The sequence below is a fragment of the Gorilla gorilla genome, chromosome 13, assembly GCF_029281585.2.
Source record: "Gorilla gorilla gorilla isolate KB3781 chromosome 13, NHGRI_mGorGor1-v2.1_pri, whole genome shotgun sequence".
In the NCBI taxonomy this organism is placed as follows: Eukaryota; Metazoa; Chordata; class Mammalia; order Primates; family Hominidae; genus Gorilla; species Gorilla gorilla.
The window spans coordinates 65,445,995-65,468,689 of NC_073237.2; the positions used below are offsets into that span (position 1 = coordinate 65,445,995).

Genomic DNA, 22,695 nt, shown 5'->3' on the forward strand with positions numbered 1-22,695 from the left:
AGGCATGCACCACCACACCTGTCTAATTTTGTATTTTTAGTAGAGACGGGGTTTCACCATGTTGGTCAGGCTGGTCCCGAACTCCCAACTTCAGGTGATCCGCCAGCCTTGGCCTCCCAAAGTGCTGGGATTACAGGCGTGAGCCACCTCACCCGGCCACATATATGGTATTTAATGTTTTTCAACTTTATATTATGAAGATTTTCAAACAAAAAGGAAAGTTGAAAGATCAGTGTAATAAACATTTATCTTCTAAAATATTACTATTCCGCCATCTTTGCTTGGTCTCTGTATGTATATAAACACTCATGTCTTTCTGGCCAACCATGCAAAGGAAAGTTACAGACACGACAGTTCATTTCTACTTACTTCACATGCATTTCCTATGAATGAGGACATTCATCTATATAATACTATTATCCGATCTAAGAAAAGTAATAATTTTACAGTATTATCTAAAATCCAGTCCATATCTCAAGATGTCTTTTTCATTTTTAGAGATGGGATCTTGTTGTGTTTCCCAGGCTGATCTTGATCTCCTGGGTTCAAGCGATCCTTCCACCTCAGCCTCCCAAGGTGCTGGGATTACAGGTGTGAGCCACCATACGCAGCTCTCAAAATGTCTTTGATATATGTTTTCTTCCCTATCCAGGATCCAAAGTTCACTCATTGTATTTAATCATTATCTCTTTAGTTCCTTTTAATCTAGAAGGGTTCCTCTTTCCCCTTGCCCCTCTACCCCACCCCCCACTTTAAAAATGGCATTGGACCAGGTTCAGTGGTTCACGCCAACACTTTGGGAGATGGAGGCAGGCAGATCACCTGAGGTCAGGACTTCGAGACCAGCCTGGCCAACATGGTGAAACCCCGTCTCTACTAAAAATACAAAAATTAGCCAGGCATGGTGGTGTGTGCCTGTAATCCCAGCCATCGGGAGGGTGAGGCACGAGAATCGCTTGAACCTGGGAGGCGGAGGTTGCAGTGAGCTGAGTACAGTCCAGCCTGGGCAACAGAGCGAGACTTTGTCTTAATAATAAATAAATAAATAAGGCATTGACTTTTCTTCCTTAAAATTTTAAAAATTTATGTGTAATGCATAGTTATAGGGTGTGTGTGATTAATTTAATACATTAATATGATTTGTAAAATTCAGATGAGATTGGGCACGTTCAGGATGGTGTATGGCTGTAGACATGATTTGTAAAATTCAAATCAGTGTATTTGGAATATCCATCATCTTAAATAATTGTCTTTTCTTTATGGTAGAAACGTTCAGATTATTCTCTTCCAGCTATTTTGGAATGTACAGTAGATTCCTGTAAGCTGTAGTCACCCTACCGATCTAACATTAGGTCTTATTTCTTCTATCAGACCATATATTTGTACCCATCAATCAACTTCTCTTTATCCGCGTTTGCCCCCTTGGCAGCTATGTATAGAATGTCACACTTTCTGGATTTTTGTTTTTTGGGTTTTATAACTTAGTGATTTGGGCCTCTGAGACTTTTCAAACTTGAGTAGAAGCAGATTTTGGAGGTACTATTTTATTATTACCTTAATTCAAGGCACTGTACTCAGAGCTTCACCGTCATTGTCCTATTCTAACCCTGTGAGATTTTTATTGTCCGTTTCCGGGTGAGGAACCTGAACCTTAGTGAGTCGGCAGGGATACGGTTTTCCTGAAACCAGAACCAGGGCTCTTAACCACTGCCTTCTCCACATTCAGTTGTGATTGTCCTGCGTCCACACTGAGTTTGTTTTGACAACAGGTGGTCAAGAGGCCCCGGAAGGTCCAGGTGGCCCCACTTCAGGCCAGCCCTCCCCTGGATCAGGATGACCGGGCTTTTGAGGTGATGGACGAGTTTGATGGCAGAAGTTTCCGGAGTGGCTACAGCGAGAGGAGCCGGCTGAGCAGCCATGGGGGGCGCAGCCGCAGCTGGGAGGACAGCCCGGAAAGGGGGCGTCCCCATGAGCGGGCCCGGAGCCGGGAGCGGGACCTCAGCCGGGACCGGAGCCGTGGCCGGAGCCTGGAGCGGGGCCTGGACCAAGACCATGCGCGCACCCGAGACCGCAGCCGTGGCCGGAGCCTGGAGCGGGGCCTGGACCACGACTTTGGGCCATCCCGGGACCGGGACCGTGACCGCAGCCGCGGCCGGAGCATTGACCAGGACTACGAGCGGGCCTATCACCAGGCCTACGACCCAGACTACGAGCGGGCCTACAGCCCGGAGTACAGGCGCGGGGCCCGCCACGATGCCCGCTCTCGGGGACCCCGAAGCCGCAGCCGCGAGCAGCCGCACTCACGGAGCCCCAGCCCCGAGCCTAGGGGGCGGCCGGGGCCCATCGGGGTCCTCCTGATGAAAAGCAGAGCGAACGAAGGTAGGCATGCTTGATGTAGGAAGAAAAGCACTGTTGTGATATGAATAACCTTTTCTTTCTCAATTTTTTTTTCCCCCAAAAGTGTTGCTCTGTCATCCAGGCTGGAGGGAAGTGGCGTGATCTCGGCTCACTGCAACCTCCACCTCCCGGGTTCAAGCGATTCTCCTGCCTCAGCCTCCTGAGTAGCTGGGTCTACAGGCACCTGCCACCACGCCCAGCTAATTTTGTTTTTAGTGGAGACAGGTTTCAACATGATGGCCAGGCTGGACTTGAACTCCTGACTTGAGGTGATCTGTCCACCTGAATCTTTCACAGTGCTGGGATTACAGGCATGAGCCACCACGCCTGGCCAGGAATAGCTACTTTTTTTTTTTTTTGAGACGGAGTCTTGAGTCTTGTTCTGTTGCCCAGGCTGGAGTGCAGTGGCGTAATCTGGGCTCACTGCAACCTCCGCCTCCCAGGTTCAAGCAGTTTTCCTGCCTCAGCCTCCCTAGTAGCTGGGATCACAGGTGTGTACCACCATGCCTGGCTGAGTTTTTATTTTTAGTAGAGACGCGGTTTCACCGTGTTGGCCAGGCTGGTCTTGAACTTCTGACCTCAGGTGATCTGCCCACAGCAGCCTCCCAAAGTGCTGGGATTATAGGCATGAGCCACTGCACCTGGCCAGCTAACTTTTTTTTTTTTTTTTTTGAGACAGAGTCTCACTGTGTCACCCTGGCTGGAGAGTGCAGTGGCATGATCTCGGCTCACTGCAACCTCTGCCTCCTGGGTTCAAGTGATTCTCCTGCCTCAGTCTCCGAAGTAGGTGGGATTATAGGTGCCTGCCACCACGCCCGGCTAATTTTTGTATTTTCAGTAGAGACAGGTTGGCCAGGCTGGTCTCAAACTCCTGACCTCAGGTGGTCTGCCCACCTTGGCCTCCCAAAGTGCTGGGATTACAGGTGTGAGCCACCGCATCTGGCTGAGCTATCTCTTAATTGCACTTAACCAGCATTGTACCCAGCATTGACCTAAATGCCTAACACCAATTAGTTCGTTTAATCCTCAGAACTACCTCACGAGGGAGGACTCTTGCATCTCCATTTTATAGACGAGGAAACTGAGGCACAAAAGGTTCATTGACATACACAAAGTTGTGTCATCATTGGAAGAGCCAGGCTTCAGAATTTTGGCTTTAAACTAGGAGACCAGTGGTTCTCAAAGCAGTGCATCACCTGGGCACCCCTTAGAAATGCGGACTCTCAGGCCCAACCCAGTCCCACCGGATCAGAAACCATGGGGTGGAGCCGGGTGCAGTGGCTCACACCTGTAATCCCAGCACTATGGGAGGCCGAGGTGGGCGGATGACTTGAGGTCAGGAGTTGGAGACCAGCCTGGCCAACATGATGAAACCCCATCTCTACTAAAAATGCAAAAATTAGGTGGGCGTGGTGGTGGGTGCCTGTAATCCCCACTTCTCTGGAGGCTGAGGCAGGAGAATAGCTTGAACCCCGAGGGGCAGAGGTTGCAGTAGCAGAGATCATGTCACTGCACTCCAGCCTGGGTGACAGAGCGAGACTCCGTCTTGAAAAAAAAAAAAAATAGAAACCATGGGGTGGGCCCTCAGAGTCTCTGTGTTAATAAGCTCTCCTAGTGGCCTTGCTGCATCTCAAGTGGAAAACCACAGTGGAAGACAGTACTCCGCCTAATCATTGTTGAGTTTCTGCTCTATGCAAGGGGCTATGTTGAATGTTCTTTTACGTAGTCCTCACAAGAACCCTGTGTGTTAGGAGGCTTCGTTTCTGTTTTGTTTTGTTTTGTTTTGTTTTTTTGAGACGGAGTCTTGCTCTTTCGCCCAGGGTGGAGTGCAGTGGCGCGATCTCGGCTCACTGCAAGCTCCACCTCCCGGGTTCACGCCATTCTCCTGCCTCAGCCTCCCAAGTAGCTGGGACTGTAGGCGCCCGCCACCACGCCCGGCTAATTTTTTGTATTTTCAGTAGAGACGGGGTTTCACCGTGTTAGCCAGGATGGTCTCGATCTCCTGACCTCATGATCCGCCCACCTCAGCCTCCCAAAGTGCTGGGATTACAGGCGTGAGCCACCACGCTTGGCCAATGAGTGCATTTTTTAAGAGGATTGAGGAATTGTTGAAAAATGCCAGAGAGATGTTATCACTCAAGCTTGTCTCACTCAGCCTTCTGTTCTGGGCTGTGAGGCCGTTTGACCACTAGGGGCTCGCCATCCATGCAAGTAGCTTTGCCCTTCCCTTATTCCATTCTTGACTATCAGCTTCCTAAAGGACTAGGGCACGGGCCACAGCACTTCTAATTTTTGTGGTAAGATCTGGCTGACAAGTTTACCGTAAATCATTTAAAACTTATTTTAAAATTGACTTCATACCTTTCCTGAATTGTGGAAAGTTACTTTGTTTTGTAATTTATAAGATTTTTAGTTTGAACAATAATAAAAAATTTTGTGCCTGTTTTAAAACCTGCTCTGTTGTGGTAGTTTCCTAAAATGTGAACATTTATTCTTAAAATAATGTATTTTTACAAGTTTATTAAGTAAAGCCAGAATAGTCTAAGTAGCATTGAAAGTATTTAAAAATATGCATACTTAGTAATTACAATGTTTTTGCTTTTGATAGCAATTCAGAGTCCATAAACTCCCAAAGCTATGCTGGTTTTAGTTGAATGCTTTATTAATTACTTTGCCTGACTTCTTTACCCCCTTTCTTCACCCACTGAATTCCTTTCAATGCCAAGCTTCATATAATCTAAAATGCTAGATTTTTTGCAGTGCCTTCCTGTAGACAGCCTCATTGTCAGCAGAACATGCCTATTAAGGTGTGCTGAATTGTCTTTTTTTCTCCCCAACATTTTATCTGAAAAGTGATAATTTGGCCAGGCGCAGTGGCTCACACCTGTAATCCTAGCACTTTGGGAGGCTGAGGTGGGTGGATCACCTGAGGTCAGGAGTTCGAGACTAGCCTGGCCTACATGGTGAAACCCTGTCTCTACTAAAATACAACAATTAGCTGGGCATGGTGGTGGGCACCTGTAATCCCAGCTACTTGGGAGGCTGAGGCAGGAGAATCACTTGAACCTGGGAGGCAGAGGTTGCAGTGAGCTGAGATCATGCCCCTGCACTCCAGCCTGGGTGACAAAGCAAGATTCTGTCTCAAAAAAAGAAAGAAAAAGAAAAATGTTAATTTTATAGCAAATAAACATATAACCTTCAACTAGTTTTACCAATTGTTAACATTTTGCCACACTTTCTTTTTCCTCCTCCTTTTTTTTTCTTTCCTTCTACTCCATCACCCTTCCTGTTACCTCTCTCAGTGGGTTTTTTGGTACTATTTAAGTAAGTTGCAGGCAACTCACGATTACCCATAAATATTTCAGAGGTATCTTCCAAAGATAAGAACATTCTCCTACGTCAGTCACCATAATACCATTATAACACTTAAGAAGATTAACGTTAATATCCCTTTCATATATTATAGTTCATTTTCAGATTGCTCCAAATGATGTAACTCATTCTTCCCCCACCCTCCACTGGATCAGGGACCTATGGTAGTTCATGCATTGCATTTGGTTTTTATGTATCTTTTAATCTGGAACAGTTTCTCTACCTTTTTTGTTTTTTATGGCATTGACTTTTTTGAAGAGTTCAGGCCAGTCATCTTACAGAATTTCCCATATACAAAATTAACTTTTTAATACATATTTTAAAATAGTCCTATAAACCAGACTAAGTTTTTTGAACAAATTGATAACATACATGTATGTTTATGTGTTTGTCTCCTAGAGTATGGTCTCCGGCTTGGGAGTCAGATCTTCGTAAAGGAAATGACCCGAACGGGTCTGGCAACTAAAGATGGCAACCTTCACGAAGGAGACATAATTCTCAAGGTGGGTAGATGGGGGCAGAGAACGGTAGTGTGCATACTGCCGTTCATAGCCTGCATGTCCACATTCAGCACCAACACAGTGAGACTTACATCCAGTGAGAGTTAGTGGTAAGACAGAGGTGGCAAGAGCAGCATAATGAGACGATTTTTGTCAGAAAAACCAGACATCGAGGGTCGTAACAGTTTAATGTCAGTTTAGAAAACAAAAACAAAAAAACTCCATGAATATTTTCTTCTTTCCTGTTTAAAGTTTAGATCCCTATTCCCTAAACTAAGGAAAGATGAGAAGCAAAGTTGGTGGTATATGAATGCTGAATATTTAATAGGTCTTGTAAACCTCTCCAGTCAGGAAACACGTTCTAGTAGTAAACCAAACCGTTGTCTTGAGCTTGGAAGTTAAATAAATTAGCAGAGTAACTTACACCTGTATTTGGGATCCAAGCATGCAGGATTATATTTAATTTAAACGACAATTCATTTTTACTGAGTCATCCTAAAGCCAATATCTGTTTGAATATCTGAGCAAAGCCTTTACATTTTTAGAAGGGGAAAATATGAATTTTCTACTGTGAATAATTTTATTGCATTTAACATTACCATTCTTTATAAACACAGATCAATGGGACTGTAACTGAGAACATGTCTTTAACGGATGCTCGAAAATTGATAGAAAAGTCAAGAGGAAAACTACAGCTAGTGGTGTTGAGAGACAGCCAGCAGACCCTCATCAACATCCCGTCATTAAATGACAGTGACTCAGAAATAGAAGGTAAAGGAAGAGGAGGCTGTGAGCTTAGCTGGAAGTAAGGAAGGCTGTTGCTTCCCCATTCTTCTATTTAGTGTAGCTATCCAGCTGGAAGTTAAATTTCTAAGGAAAGACCCCTTGAAACCGTAATCCCCAAAGGTCACTGGTTGGTTGTTATTTGCTTATTAAAGTGCCTGCTGAAATTAGGTTTCCAATACAAAATTCTGGTGCATTTGCGAACTCTCAGAGAACTATTAATTAGGCAATTGAAAGCAAAACTTGTCAGTAAAAAAATGTGTGTTTGAGTGGTTCAAAGAACTAACCATATCATTTATATATTTGCTAATTGCTTATTGCTTTTTTTTGAGACAGAGTCTCCCTCTGTTGCCCAAGCTGGAGTGCAGTGGTACAATCTTGGCTCACTGCAACCTCTGCCTCCCAGGTTCAAGTGATCCTTCTGCCTCAGCCTCCTGAGTAGCTGGGATTATGGGCGCCTGCCACCACACCTGGCTAATTTTTGTATTTTTAGTAGAGACGGGGTTTCACCATGTTGGCCAGGCTGGTCTTGAACTCCTGACCTCGTGATCTGCCCGTCTTGTCCTCCCAAAGTGTTGGGATTACAGGCGTAAGCCACCAGGCCCAGCCTTAATCGCTCATCCTTTAAAAGTGGCTATTAATATCTCTAATAGAGAAAACAATTTGGAGGATAGCTAAAACAAGTAGATGCTCAAAAAGAATCAAAATGGCTAATATTGTGGCATTCATTAGTTAGCAGTCTGCATCACCTCTTCCCTTTTAAAGAGCTATATTCATTATTTGAATATGAATTATACATAGGATAACATTTTAACCTTGTAAAAATTGCCAATAAAAATAGATAATCACAGTATATTCTACTGAACCATCTACTGTTGCTTTTATGCAGAGAAGTTTAGAAAATATTAAGTTACGAAGTTGTAAAGCAGACTTTTGTTGATTTTTTTTAAAGGAATTTCTTTGTAAAACCTTAAAACTTAATTCACTTTCCAGTGTATCAGAAGTTGTTGATCACTGTTATGGGTGCAGTGCAGGGAAACAAAAGGAGCATGAGAAATAATGCCAGCATGTTAGGGGGTTTGCAGTTTATTTCCTTGCTACTCAGTATGTGGTCCTCATCCCCCAACCCCTGACCCCAATAGCATCTGCATAATCAGGTAACTGGATAGAATTGCAGAATCTCAGTCTCCCCTCAACTGCCCCACAACAACTGCATCCTAACAAGATTTGTATGCACCTTAAAGTTTGAGAAGCATTGGGCTGCTTGGGAAGAATTAGTGTATACATCTATGATCCAATAATAGAATTTTGACTCTTCTGTAGCAGCTTTGATGGAAAATGAGACAAAAGAGAAATACACAATTCTAAATTTGCCTTCCCCTTTATTAATTAATGCCTTTCCCTTAAAACGAGCAAGTTTTTCTCCAGGGGAGGACTATTAGACTAATAGCACATTTCCTGCCTACCTCGTTTCCATTTCCCGTGTTTCCTACCCAGAGAATAGTGCAATTTCTCTGGGTAGGAGAATATTTTAAATATTTTATTTAAAAGTCTTTTCTTATTTTTGAAACTAGATATTTCAGAAATAGAGTCAAACCGATCATTTTCTCCAGAGGAGAGACGTCATCAGTATTCTGATTATGATTATCATTCCTCAAGTGAGAAGCTGAAGGAAAGGCCAAGGTAAGATGACGTGAATATTCTCTTGTACATGTCATTGTGAATGTACACACATATGTATTTATGAAACTGTTATCTCTTGAGACATTAACATATGACATGTGATTCAGTTCCAGAGAGGACACGCCGAGCAGATTGTCCAGGATGGGTGCGACACCCACTCCCTTTAAGTCCACAGGGGATATTGCAGGCACAGTTGTCCCAGAGACCAACAAGGAACCCAGATACCAAGAGGACCCCCCAGGTGAGCCGTTAAGACCACTCAGTTTCCACAGTTGTGTTCAGAAGTGTGTGCTCACACAGCCATAACAAAGAGTGAAATCATGTCCTTTGCAGCCACATGGATGCAGCTGGAGGCCATTATCCTAAGCTAATTAACATGGGAACAGAAAACCACATAGCACATGTTCTCACTTTTAAGTGGGAGCTAAACAGTGGGTACAAATGGACTTAAAGGTGGCAATAACAGAAACTGGGGACAACTAGAGGGGAAACTACTAAAGGAGGAGATGGAAAGGGTTGAAAAACTATTAGGTATCATGCTCACACCTCGGTGACAGGATCAGTTGTACCCCAAACCTCAGCATCATGCAGTATACGCATGTAACAGACTTGCACGTGCACCCACTGAACCTAAAATAAAAGTTGAAATTATGCACATATACGTAAATACATAGATATGTATACATATATGTATGTGTGTATATATGTATGCATGTGTGTATATATGTATACAGATATGTATGTACATGTATATGTGTATGTATAAATAAGTGTGTACTTAATTCCAGAGGGTGGCTGAAAGGGAAGAAGGAAATAAAAAATTATATATGGAAGAGGGCTTCCTTTCTCTCTCTCTTTTGACATTGACAAAATATAAAATAATAGCCTTGTCTAAATGCCATTAGAATTGGTCACACTTTGTCATATTTGATGAGTTGAGGTCATTGTTTTCTCCCATCCTCGATCCTGACCTCTTCCCCCCAACCCTTCCCCACCACCCTACAATTATCATCATAATTTTACATTCATAAATATTTAAGGGGAAACAGTATCATTATTGTATGTTTTTTAAGTTATTAAAAATTCTGTGTTCTTGTGCATGTGATTGTACACCTTGCGTTCTAGAGGTTCATTTTTATCTCTTGTATTTTGAGAAACCATTGGCACCTGCTAATGCTTCAGAGTTAAACTGCACCTTAGAGACTTCTTTTTGTTTGTGATGACATATGTGGCATAGACTTACATTTTTTCTTGGATTTTGTGATTTTTCTATTTAGAAACGCACTCTTGTTAGTCCAGATTGATAACAGTAGATGTTTCTTAACCTACAGCTCCTCAACCAAAAGCAGCCCCGAGAACTTTTCTTCGTCCTAGTCCTGAAGATGAAGCAATATATGGGTATGTATTTCCGTCTCTCTTTGTTTTCCCTTCTTCCTTACAGCTCTGTCTGTGTAACTGAAATCCAGAAGAGTGGTGGTTTTTGCCTAGATGGTGATTTTGTACACTGTCAGCCACCTGTAACCAATCCCCATTGGTAGTGCTTATGAGAAAGAGGAATGATTTGTGGGAACAGCAAAATGTGGAAGTGGGTGAACTTTGTGATGTTAATGTTGTCTGTTTACCTACCTATCTAGCTACCTTTCCAGAGTGTTACTCTGAATATTTGCGTTTGTCAGATAAATTCACTCCCAAATAGGTGAAGTATTGCTAAACTACGGTGCCGTGTGGTGACTGCACTGATGTGATGGTCCCAGTGTCAGTCCTTGTGGGGGAGGGAGGAGGAGTGCTGCTGTGCTCTGCACTTGATAATCAGAACCCCTAGTTCAGCAGGGTTCAAGGGCAGCAGCCTCCTGGATTAGGATTCTGCTTCTTTGTACCCAGACTGTGTCTTTATTTGACAAGAATGCAGTGCAAGTGGGCCTTCCTTTGGAAGAATTTTAGCCCTAACTCTGCCCTTTATTTGCTTTCTCATCTTGAAAGAGTTGCTGTAAAGATTCTATGATTCTATGTCTTCACCAGTAACAGGGACCTACTGATACTCATCTCATGGTCCCAAGAAAGATAAAATTGTAGGATATATGAGATAGATGAGAAAAATGAGAGGGCTTTGTAAACTATAAATCACTCTGTAGCTAGAAGAAATTAAATCTCTCATTTGCTAATGTTGTTCTCCCTTTTAAAAAATATCTTCCATCTTTCCTTTCTGAAACGGAACCTGTTGCAGCCCTAATACCAAAATGGTAAGGTTCAAGAAGGGAGACAGCGTGGGCCTCCGGTTGGCTGGTGGCAATGATGTCGGGATATTTGTTGCTGGCATTCAAGAAGGGACCTCGGCGGAGCAGGAGGGCCTTCAAGAAGGAGACCAGATTCTGAAGGTAAGAACAGCCCAGCTCTGTTTCTAGAAGTTACTTGTAAGGAGTGCCCTTTTCTGGGTGTTCTTTCTGTAAGGGAAGACAAAGTGGTTCAGCTGGTGAAATAGAGCAGCTGCAAGTTTGTTGATGCCCAGCATTGAAGTCCCTGTATTCCTCAAATGGGTCCTGTCCTCTCAGTCTTGGAACCCAGAACTCATCCATGTATCTGTGAGAACTGATAGTGTTTCTGCCCTTGCCAAGATTTTATTAGTCTGATTAATGTGAAAATATTGAGACGCTAAGTAAGCACTTACAGGAAAGATTTTTCAAAAAGATCTTTCTGATTTTTGCTTTTTTCACTGTGTTCCCCCTGCCTGCCATCTTTCTTAAGGCAGTGTCCTGAAATTGAACAAAGGTGAGTGGTTGGCATCAGACAGGGTGATTGGAATTTCGTCCCAGCCTCTGATTAGTTCTGTGACCCTGGTTCACCCTGAGACTCAGGTTTCTGTATCTGTTTAATGGGGATGAGAATACCTGCGTCGCAGGGACTGTGGGAAGATTAGACCAGGTAACACTTACAAGGCACCTAGCAGAGTTCCCTGGCACAGAATAGGAAGGTGAGTGTCCATTCTTTTTTCTTACTGGAAGATAACAAATAGCTGCTACTCAATGTTATTTACATCTAAAATTGTCCAAGAAAGGGAATTCCTGGTTAATCAAATATTGATACTTTTAAAATTACTATGTGTTTGTATAATCTGTTAAGGAATTAAAAAATAACTCAACTTGACATTTGTGTGTGTGTGTGTGTGTGTGTGTGTGTGTGTGTGTGTGTGTGTAGCATTCTTTGTTGACTTCGGAATAAATTTCAAGAACATCAAGTATCTCCTTACAATAAAAATATAGAGTACTAGGGAACTGTTTTTTTTTTTTTTTTTTTTTTTTTGACAGTCTCGCTCTGTCACCCAGGCTGGAGTGCAGTGGTGCTACCTCAGATCACCGCAACCTCCACCTCCTGGGTTCAAGCAATTCTTAGTCCTCAGCCTCCCCAGTAGCTGGGATTACAGGTGAACTCTTAATTTTTGTCTTTTTAGGAGAGACAGGGTTTCACCATGTTGCCCAGGCTGGTCTCGAGCTCCTGAGCTCCAGCAATCCACACGCCTTGGCCTCCCAAATGCTGGGATTACAGGCGTGAGCCACTGCGCCCGGCTGGGAACTGTCTTCATTGGAATTTCTTTCTGCTTCTGCAAACTTGCAGTTCATATATATGAGGTTTTCTTTTTCTTGTTAATGTTAGTAAAAAATCCATATGTAGTAAACTAAGGGGTCTGGTAGGGGCTTCTAGGCTCCAAGGAGAGGGGAGAAAAAAGTTCTAGAATTCTCAAGGAAGCAAGCAGCAAAGTACAAAAGCAGGTGGCCCCCTTCCTTCTTGGCCCCGTTGCAGTAGTTCATATTTCATTTCTGGAGCAGATGAAGGGCAAACCTTGATCATGAGCTTTGCAAAAGCTTTTCAGTGAAATTCTAGACCCTCCTTGGCCCTGGTCAGGATCTAGAAGACTATGTACCTGCACGAACCTCATGTTGCCGTATGATCCTAGGAAATACCACTCACCAAATATTACTGATGAAAGCCCATCTGAGTGCCAGCTCATACCAGTTTACTCTTTGCATATATGCTAATGAAGGAAAAAGGCATTTTTTCTAACTATTGTGAGGCCATAGGATGATAGCTAGAAATGTGGAGCTTTTGCTCATTAAGGTTCAATGATAAAATATTTTTGTATGTTGAGGGGCTGGGAGATTTTCTAAATTTCCGTGAAGAAAAGTAGTGAATTCACCTAGAGGCTTGGCAGTCAGACCTCTCCGTAAGTTGTTGTTAGATGGGGAGAGTCCCTTTGGTGGATAAAAAGTCATGGTATCAGCATTTATACTTAAGGTGTTTTGTTTCTTGTTATCACCCTGGCAACACGGAAGGAACTCTGGGAACTGGCTTCTTTTGCAGTCATCCCATATGGAGGTCAGGCAATAGGTGGTCCTCATTTCTTGGGTGCGAATAAATTTTCTGTTGACTACAAAAGAAGCTTTCTGTTCTAGAAAGGGGTGAAAAAGATTGAGTTTGCCTACGAGGGCGGAGAAGCTGCTGCACAATACTAAGCTGTGGCTGATACAGGATCCTCTTCAGGCTCACAGCAGACACGGCTAGACCCTGTAGACTACTAAATAGCTAATCAAAGAGGATATTTATTGGAAAGGACTGTTCATTGTAACCTTCAAGTAGAAAAGTGCTGCCCTAGCCTTTTTTCACTTTAATTTGTTTCAGTGCTCCTTTTCATGGCCAAATTGAATATATAAAGTGAGCCTTATACACATGCTAATCACTTTATTCTGTTGTGGGGTTTTTAAGTGTGGCTCTTTGTTTTGCAAAGGTGACAGACAGCCTAATGTGTGGAATGAAGACGTGAGCCAGATATGTATATTCCTTATCAATAATGGAGATATATGTGCTTTTGCTTATTCCTGCTTGGCTGAACTACCTCTTTGCTTGTTATTTATCTGATAGAGTTGTCATTTCTCTTTCAGAAACTTTTATGGGATGGAAAAGAGAAAAAAGACTTCTAAGTTTGGTTATTAACCATGTAGATTTTTAAAATGTAACTACCATGTGTGCTTTAATTTTGACCATTATAGTTTTTGGCTATCGAAGACTGTGATCGAGACTGATCTAAGGTTAATCTCTTGTGGCCAGAGAGATGGACTGAAGGACTCCCAAGGTCCTCCCACAGCCTTGTGGCCCTGTCTTATTTAAGTAAACAAATATAAGCATATATAGTACATGTGAAAATATACATATGGCTATATGTAGACACAGATGTAGATAAACAAATGGCACAAGAAAGGATACCAAAATGGGATGATTCCTAATTGGGGGACAGAGAGGTACAAATGACAGTACCTTAAATACTAAATACTGTTTCAAAGGAAAAATTAACTCAATTGCTTTAGCACATCACTTTATTTTAAAAGCACCAAATTAGTTTTAGTCTAATGCCGACTTTCACTTAATCATAAATTTTGGCCTTAGTTAAGGCCCACCCAACTAAGGATAAGTTTCTTCTTTAATAAAGCATTACTCTTGTGATTAAAAGGATTCTGTAATTGTCAATGACTGAAGAAAATATTTCATAGGAATTTTATATCTTTATTTCTACAAAATATTAACATATCAGGTACTTTAATATGGTTTTTGCATTTTACTTATTTATAATTCTGTTTTAAAATAGGCTGAAAGATACAGAACTATGGGCCAGGCGTGGTGGCTCACGCATGTAATCCCAGCACTTTGGGAGGCCTAGGTGGGCGGATCACCTGAGGTCAAGAGTTCGAGACCAGCCTGGCCAACATGGTGAAACCTTGTCTCTACTAAAAATACAAAAAAAATTAGCTGGGTGTGGTGGCACATGCCTGTAGTCGCAGCTACTCGGGGAGGCTGAGGCAAAAGAATTGCTTGAACCCAGGAGGTGGAGATTGCAGTGAGCCAAGATCGCGCCATTGCACTCCGGCCTGGGCGACAGAGGGAGACTACATCTCAAAAAAAAAAACCACATAGCACTATGATTTCAAAATGTCTTGTTCTTTGTGCTACATTTCAATTTTACTTGCTTTGTAACTGTAAGGCTGATGCTCTTTAATTTGATAAATACCTTTCAATTTTATAAACACATGTTAAACACTTTTAGGTGATAGAAGCTATAAGAGAAGGGTAGAATTGGTCAGAGTCTTTATTTGCACACTTTTATTTGAACCAGTTTAAAATTAGTGTAAATGCTGGGCCAGCATGCTCAGTTGTCACAGACCCCAGCACTCCCCATGCTTCATACTTGTGTATTACCTTCTTGGCCACCTCTGTGAGAGACTCACAGAAGGGAGATGGATAGAAACAACCACAAGAAATTCTAATGTGATCTGGTGACAGATCCTTGCTTCAATGGCTTAACCTCTAAGGTGCGGTTGGCAGTATGGGGAGGCAGGAAGGTATAGTGCGCAGGCCCATAGCAAGATGCTGGGCGCGAGGACTTGAATAGTGACATTAAGGACTCATTTGCATCTTGGCTTTGCTCTGGACAGGCCCTGATGAAAACAAACAAAAGGGTCAGTGGCATCTTACTATAAACTTCTGTGTTTTTTCTTTCTTTCTTTCTTTTTTCTTTTTCTGTTTTTCCTTCCTAATAGGTGAACACACAGGATTTCAGAGGATTAGTGCGGGAGGATGCCGTTCTCTACCTGTTAGAAATCCCTAAAGGTGAAATGGTGACCATTTTAGCTCAGAGCCGAGCCGATGGTGAGCAAATTTGGTCATTTAGTTTAGTTGGGGTGGGGGTGGGGAGTGGGAAGGATGAGAGAGGTGTCTTGGTACCAGAATAGGCAAATCTGGGTATTAAAAAATTGAGATGGATCTCAACACCTAGTCCTTGGGCCCTAGGTGTGTGAAGAAAACGTGAGTGCCGTTTAACTTTCCATAAAAATGTTTTCTATGCGTGCACTGAAATAATTTTACTAGTTGTGTCAATTTGGAATAAAACAATAAAACTGCCTTCCTGAACAGTGATGCAGCCTTATGTTCTGCCTGGAGTTATTAGTGAGTTTACATACGACATGTGCAAAGGCCATGGCTGCTGGCTGGTGCGCCTGTTACCCCTGTCCAGTCTGACAAGTTGTTTCACCTTTCCAGGCCTTGCTCCCATCTGTTAAGTGGGGGTTGAGAGTGTCCTCCTTGTCTGCTTCAGAGCTTGATTGGCAACTGTGTTAATGTTCTCCAGAGAAACAGAATGATAGGAGATATTGGAATCAATAGGAAAGAAAGAGATTTATTATAAAGAATTGGCTCACATAATTATGGAGACTGGCAAGTGCCAAGATTTGCAGTGAAAATGGGCAAGGTAGAGACTCAGGAGAGCCAGTGATTTAGTTCTAGTCTCAGTCTGAAGGCCTGAGAACCAGGAGAGCCAATGGTGTTGTTCCAGTACAAAGTCAGGGAAAAGAGCTGATGTCGCCTTTTGAAGGCCATCAGGCAGGAAGAGTAGTTTCCTCCTAATTTTTTATTTATTTATTTATTTTATTTATTATTATTATTTTTTTGAGGCAGAGTCTGGCTTTGTCGCCGATGCTGGAGTGCAGTGGAGCAATCTTGGCTCACTGCAAGCTCTGCCTCCCAGGTTCACCCCATTCTGCCTCAGCCTCCCAAGTAGCTGGGACTACAGGTGGCCACCACCATGCCCGGCTAATTTTTTGTATTTTTAGTAGAGACGGGGTTTCACTGTGTTAGCCAGGATGGTCTTGATCTCCTGACCTTGTGATCCACCCACCTCGGCCTCCCAAAGTGCTGGGATTATAGGCATGAGCCACCACGCCCAGCCTAGTTTCCTCTTAATTGAGAAGGGGTCTGATTGTCATTCTCTTCAGGCCCTCAACTGATTGGATGAGGCCCACTCGCATTGGGGAAGGCGATCTTCTTTGCTCAGTCTACCCATTTATACGTGACTATCATTCAAAAACACCCTCAGAGAAAGGCATAGAATAAAGTCTGACCAAATACCTGGTTATTTCATGGCCCAGTCAAGTTGAAATAAAATTAACCATTGCAGCAAGTCGTGAAGCTGGTTATTTGTCCTTGTTCCTGTTGGAGCTGTGACTCCCATAGGACTTGTGCACTGAATGGAAGGAAGGTAAAGGGGAGATCAGAGATAGGAGAAGCTGTGTTGAGTGTCTAATACTGTAACTTTTACTAAGCTGAATGCAACAAACGATGCTTTTGTCTTTCAGTGTATAGAGACATCCTGGCTTGTGGCAGAGGGGATTCGTTTTTTATAAGAAGCCACTTTGAATGTGAGAAGGAAACTCCACAGAGCCTGGCCTTCACCAGAGGGGAGGTCTTCCGAGTGGTAGACACACTGTATGACGGCAAGCTGGGCAACTGGCTGGCTGTGAGGATTGGGAACGAGTTGGAGAAAGGCTTAATCCCCAACAAGAGCAGGTAACAGAGATCGCATTCTCACATACCCCTTTTAATCCTTCCCCCTGCAGAAAACTAGAGACCGCCCCCCTTCCCCCGTAAAAGGAAACCCCACATGATGAGTTCATTACTTGTCATCATCTATTTCTTGTTTATGGAGAGTGGCCTGAACTGTAAATAGCCACCAGCCAGTTTATTGTGAGTAAATTTAGCATCATGTGGTTGGTTGCTGAATGTGGCTGTTTGAACAACTTCCTAAGGAGCATCCACTGCCTTGTACCGTATACAAGAGATATACCGAATGGCCGTGGCACACCAGCACACCTCTTAGAGACAAGGTACCCTTGTGTGGTGCCCAGTCTCCATCCTTGGAGAGGTTTATGCACCCCAGTGAACACTTGGTGTTTGGCTGACAGTGCAGGAACCTAGAAAAGAGGCCTGTATTTGAGCAGGAGTTCCAGGTGTGTGTACTGTGTACCTGCATATCAGAATGGGCCAAATTTCACATGGTTATTGCTGAGCCACTTCTGGGAGATTTCACAGAGACCCAGCCTTTTTCTGCTCCCATTTGGAAGTGAAGGTCCCCACATTTCCCACCCTCTGAAACTTCTTCATTGTCAAGCGGAATCTTCTCTGAGCTCAGAAGTAAAATTGACTGGATTTGATTAATGAAATGCATGTTTGCTGCATTTTCTGGCTTTAGAGATTTACTTCCCATGGTTTCTTCTCAGAGCTGAACAAATGGCCAGTGTTCAAAATGCCCAGAGAGACAACGCTGGGGACCGGGCAGATTTCTGGAGAATGCGTGGCCAGAGGTCTGGGGTGAAGAAGAACCTGAGGAAAAGTCGGGAAGACCTCACAGCCGTTGTGTCTGTCAGCACCAAGTTCCCGGCTTATGAGAGGGTTTTGCTGCGAGAAGGTGAGGAAGTCACATGGGGCCTGGAAATGAACTGACTGGGTTCTGAGCCTGTTCACCTTTATTTTCAGACTGTATGGTCAAGTTCTAATTTATGTATGTCAGTTATGCCAAAGGCAGTTTATAGAGTTGAAATCAAATTCTAACAAGGAGCATGATTTATAAAAAGCTGTTTCAGTTCCTAAATTGAGGCTTATTTCTGCAACTTAAAAAATGTTTTAATACCACTGTTCAAGAGTTTCGGTATATTGGCTGGGCACTGTACCTTATGCCTATAATCGTAACACTTTGGGAGGCCAAGGTGGGAGGATCACTTGAGCTCAGAAGTTCAAGACTAGCCTGGGCAATATAGTGAGACCTCATCTCTGCAAAAAATAAAAAAAGTTTCCATATATTATCAATGGGAAAGTTTGTGTTTAAAAATGGTGAGGAACTAGGCAGTGTAGTCCCAGCTACTCAGGAGGCTTGAGGTAGGAGGATCGCTTGAGCCTAGGAGTTTGAGTTTAGTCTGGGCAACATAGTGAGATCTTGTCTCTTAAAAAAAAATCTAGGTTAGCATGTGGTTGAATGAAAAGAAAAAAATTGTTTTAAATGGTGAGGATAGTGAAGGCATATTCTTCAGAACAGAGCCAAGCTGAATTGGGGAGAAACCACAGTTTCTTTCGTTTAGTTATGTTACCAAAAGCCCATACAGTACTTTTACTGCTTATCATAACAGCTAGGCAAGTGTGTGTGCTTTAATGGCCTTTCTTGTCATTTCAGCTGGTTTCAAGAGACCTGTGGTCTTATTCGGCCCCATAGCTGATATAGCAATGGAAAAATTGGCTAATGAGTTACCTGACTGGTTTCAAACTGCTAGTAAGTCTGTCAGTGTTTTTTTTTCCTCCAAATTTTTATTTTGAAAAATTTCTAACAGATAGAGGAGTTGGAAGAATCATGAACACCCACGTACCCTTCACCTGGAATCACCAGTTGCTGACATTTTGTCACGCACTTTCTCTCACCCACTGCCTGCGCCATAGACACACATACACACACACATACACATACTCTTTGAAAAATTTCTGCAGAATCATTTATAACACTTTATCCCTGAATACTTGTGTGAATCTCCTAAGAACAAGGACTTTCTTCCACATAACTGCAATACCATTATCACAGCCAAGAAAGGTAACATTGATGCGGTGTGATTTTGTATATAGTCCATTTTCCACATTTTCTCAATTGTCCTAGTTACGTGCTTCATAGCTTTTTTTTTAATTCAGAATACAACCAAGGATCATTCATGACATTTGATTTTTATGTCTTTTTGTGATTTTTATGTCTTTCCAGTCCCCTCTTTTTTCTGAATAATTTTGTTACACTGATATTTTGAAGAATCCAAGCTAGTTGTCTCCTAGAATGCTTCCTGTTGGACTGGCCTAACCGTTTCTTCATGATTAGATTTCCACTAAACAGGTTATGTGGGTCCTTCCCACTGAATCTTGTTAGGAGACACTTAATGTCAGGTGTGCCATCATTGCTGATGCTAGGTGGGAGTATTTGGTTGTCACTGTTTTCTAAACAATTATTTAGCTTCCTGTTTTTGCTTTTGCAGAAACGGAACCAAAAGATGCAGGATCTGAGAAATCCACTGGAGTGGTCCGGTTAAATACTGTGAGGCAAATTATTGAACAGGTGAGAAAATTCATCCACAGACCGTGTTTTCAGAAAGAATTAGATTATGGTTTGCTGCAGTCACTTTTAGGATAGTATCTGTACTTTAATCATTAAATGTTAATAATAAAAAATTGGCCGGGCACAGTGGCTCACACCTGTAATCCCAACACTTTGAGAGGCTGAGGCGGGTGGATCACCTGAGGTCAGGAGTTCGAGACCAGCCTGGCCAACATGGTGAAACCCTGTCTCTACTAAAAATATAAAAAATTAGCCGGGCACTGTGGCCGGTACCTGTAGTCCCAGCCACTCGGGAGGCTGAGGCAGGAGAATCTCTTGAACTCAGGAGGCGGAGTTTGCAGTGAGCGGAGATTGCACCATTGCACTCCAGCCTGGGTGACAAGAGTGAAACTCCATCTCAAAAAATATATATATATAATGTAAATGCAAACCATTTCACTGTGTGGAAACCAGTCACTGTTGGCAGTGAGTGGAGATTGCACCATTGCACTCCAGCCTGGGCAACAAGAGTGAAACTCCATCTCAAAAAATATATATATATAATGTAAATGCAAACCATTTCAGTATGTGGAAGCCAGTCACTGTTACTGTTCTCTGTCAGTAACATACTGTTTTTTTTTTCCAGAGTTCCCAGCATTATACCAAATAATGTGTTAATTCATTTTATCAGAAGTTCTAACACATTGGTAATATTGAAGTGGGCATTAGGTAGAAGGAAATGTGTTCTGCTTCTTGATTTAAATTTACAAGATAGGCTGGGTGCGGTGGCTCATGCCTGTAATCCCAGCACTTTGGGAGGCAGAGGTGGGTGGATCACCTGAAGTCAGGAGTTTGGGACCAGCCTGGCCAACATGGTGAAACCCTGTCTCTACTAAAAATACAAAAATTAGCTGGCCATGGTGGTGGCGGGCACCTGTAATCCCAGGTACTCAGGAGGCTGAGACAGGATAATTGCTTGAACCCGGGAGGCGGAGGTTGCAGTGAGCCAAGTTTGTGCCACTGCACTCCAGCCTGGGCAACAGAGCAAGAATCTATCCCAAATAAGTAAATAAACAAACAAACAAGATATATCTCATACAGCCTTTACTTATTAAAACAAAGTATTTGATGCTATATTACTTTATATATCCATTTCTCTAACTTTTCCCCTTTTGTAACAGGATAAGCATGCACTACTGGATGTGACTCCGAAAGCTGTGGACCTGTTGAATTACACCCAGTGGTTCCCAATTGTGATTTTTTTCAACCCAGACTCCAGACAGGGTGTCAAAACCATGAGACAAAGGTTAAATCCAACGTCCAACAAAAGTTCTCGAAAGTTATTTGATCAAGCCAACAAGCTTAAAAAAACGTGTGCACACCTTTTTACAGGTAAGTGAAATGTAAATGTAGTCCCTTTGCTAAAAAATGAGAAATAGAGAATTGAAGAATAGAAGAAATAACTAATTAATCTGAATGGAGAATTTGAAATCGTGTTCATGACTCCTTGAAAAATAGTTAATCCTATAAAATGGGATATTAGGCCAATGGCATTTATATATTGAACTTTGTACTTTTGTCTATTTGAAAATGACCATAAAGATCCATGATGTGGTAATAATTAGCTATTTTGATGAAGTTCATATTTTCCTGTGAGACTATAAGGCTAGTGATTGAGCCAGGCCGAACACCTATGTCTCTCTAGAAATTGTGTCATTGTTCTCTACTCACCATCAATACATGCATTAACTTACAAAGCGAAAGGAACTTGGTTTCATTATTTTAAAATATTCCTGTCCAGCATGGTGGATAACACTTGTAATCCTCCCACTTTGGGAGGCCAAGGCAGGAGGATCACTTGAGCCCAGGAGTTGGAGACCAGCGTGAGCAACATAGTGAGATCCTGTCTCTACTAAAAGGCCTTGCATGGTGGTGCATGCCTATGGCTGAGGTTGGAGGATCGCTTGAGCCAGGAATTCAAAGCTGCAGTGAGCTATGATGGCACTGCTGCACTCCTGCCTGGTGACTGAGTGAGACCCTGTCTCTTCAAAAAAAAAAAAAAAAAATCTAGAAACTTGGACACTCTGAATATTGGATGATTTAAAGATTTATTATTTCTCTTTGTTAGGTGTGATAATAATATTGTGATTTTTTAAAAACAAAGTTCTTTTAGGAATGCATACTAAATAAAATATTTATGGTTGACCTAATATGATGTTGAGAATTTGCCTAAATAGTCTGCAGTGAGGGGAGTAGATGGGATTATAGACAGGACAAGACTGGCCGAGACTTGGTAGTTGTTAGTTGTTGAACTGGTTGATATGTACTTCGGAGTTCATTAAACTGCTATCTGTACTTTTGTACATATTTAAAGATTTACCTAATAGAATATATTTTTAAGTCCATGAAATGAAGAGCCATTGCTGTTACTCATGAAAGTAAAATGGTCTAAGAACATGACATATTTTAGTAACAATATATGCACTGTCTATATAAATGATTAATTCTGTGCATATGAGATTATTAAGAGTTTTAAAGGGTTACATAAATTTTGTGGTCATGCAGGGCATTATTTTGTTGGGGCAACACGAGGAGACTGCAAGGATATGATATCCTTAGGATGAGGATAGCTCATTGAGTTCATTGCCCATCATCATCCACCCATGTCATTTTTAGCGTATCTCTGATACTGGAGTGGAAGGGGGTGAATGATTGTGTTCACATTAGATGCTTGTTTTAGTGTAACTTGGTTTTTCTTGTTAAAGAGAGGTGCACTACTTACCACTGTGGCCAAATGAGAGAGAGTTTAACCAAATGCAGAGGAGGAAGTGGTCCATCATAAACTAGATTTCTGTGAATGTAATCTTAAGTACTCATATTCTTGGTGTATTTATGAATATCCTTTCTGTCCTTTTTACTGCTAGTATTATAATTCTTATGATTATTACTATTATAGCAACAGTGAAGAGTGGTACAGCCTTCCATCTGTGCTGTCTTATTAGGCCATAAGAAAGGCCAGCACTTTTG

General features: G+C 42.4%; 1 protein-coding gene across 9 annotated transcripts in view; it reads left to right on the forward strand.

Annotated features, from left to right (window-relative positions):
* Positions 1-22,695, forward strand: part of TJP2 (tight junction protein 2) — a 134,183-nt gene that overhangs the window by 98,058 nt on the left and 13,430 nt on the right. For all 9 annotated transcript variants that reach the window (XM_019033800.4, XM_063696443.1, XM_019033801.4 and 6 more), the window contains 13 exons: positions 1,770-2,379; positions 6,169-6,272; positions 6,887-7,040; positions 8,627-8,735; positions 8,843-8,976; positions 10,067-10,133; positions 10,960-11,110; positions 15,317-15,425; positions 16,907-17,117; positions 17,828-18,015; positions 18,775-18,870; positions 19,610-19,689; positions 20,850-21,060. In XM_019033800.4, the coding sequence (XP_018889345.3) occupies positions 1,770-2,379; positions 6,169-6,272; positions 6,887-7,040; positions 8,627-8,735; positions 8,843-8,976; positions 10,067-10,133; positions 10,960-11,110; positions 15,317-15,425; positions 16,907-17,117; positions 17,828-18,015; positions 18,775-18,870; positions 19,610-19,689; positions 20,850-21,060 (2,224 nt within the window). The remainder of the gene's footprint in view (positions 1-1,769; positions 2,380-6,168; positions 6,273-6,886; positions 7,041-8,626; positions 8,736-8,842; positions 8,977-10,066; positions 10,134-10,959; positions 11,111-15,316; positions 15,426-16,906; positions 17,118-17,827; positions 18,016-18,774; positions 18,871-19,609; positions 19,690-20,849; positions 21,061-22,695) is intronic.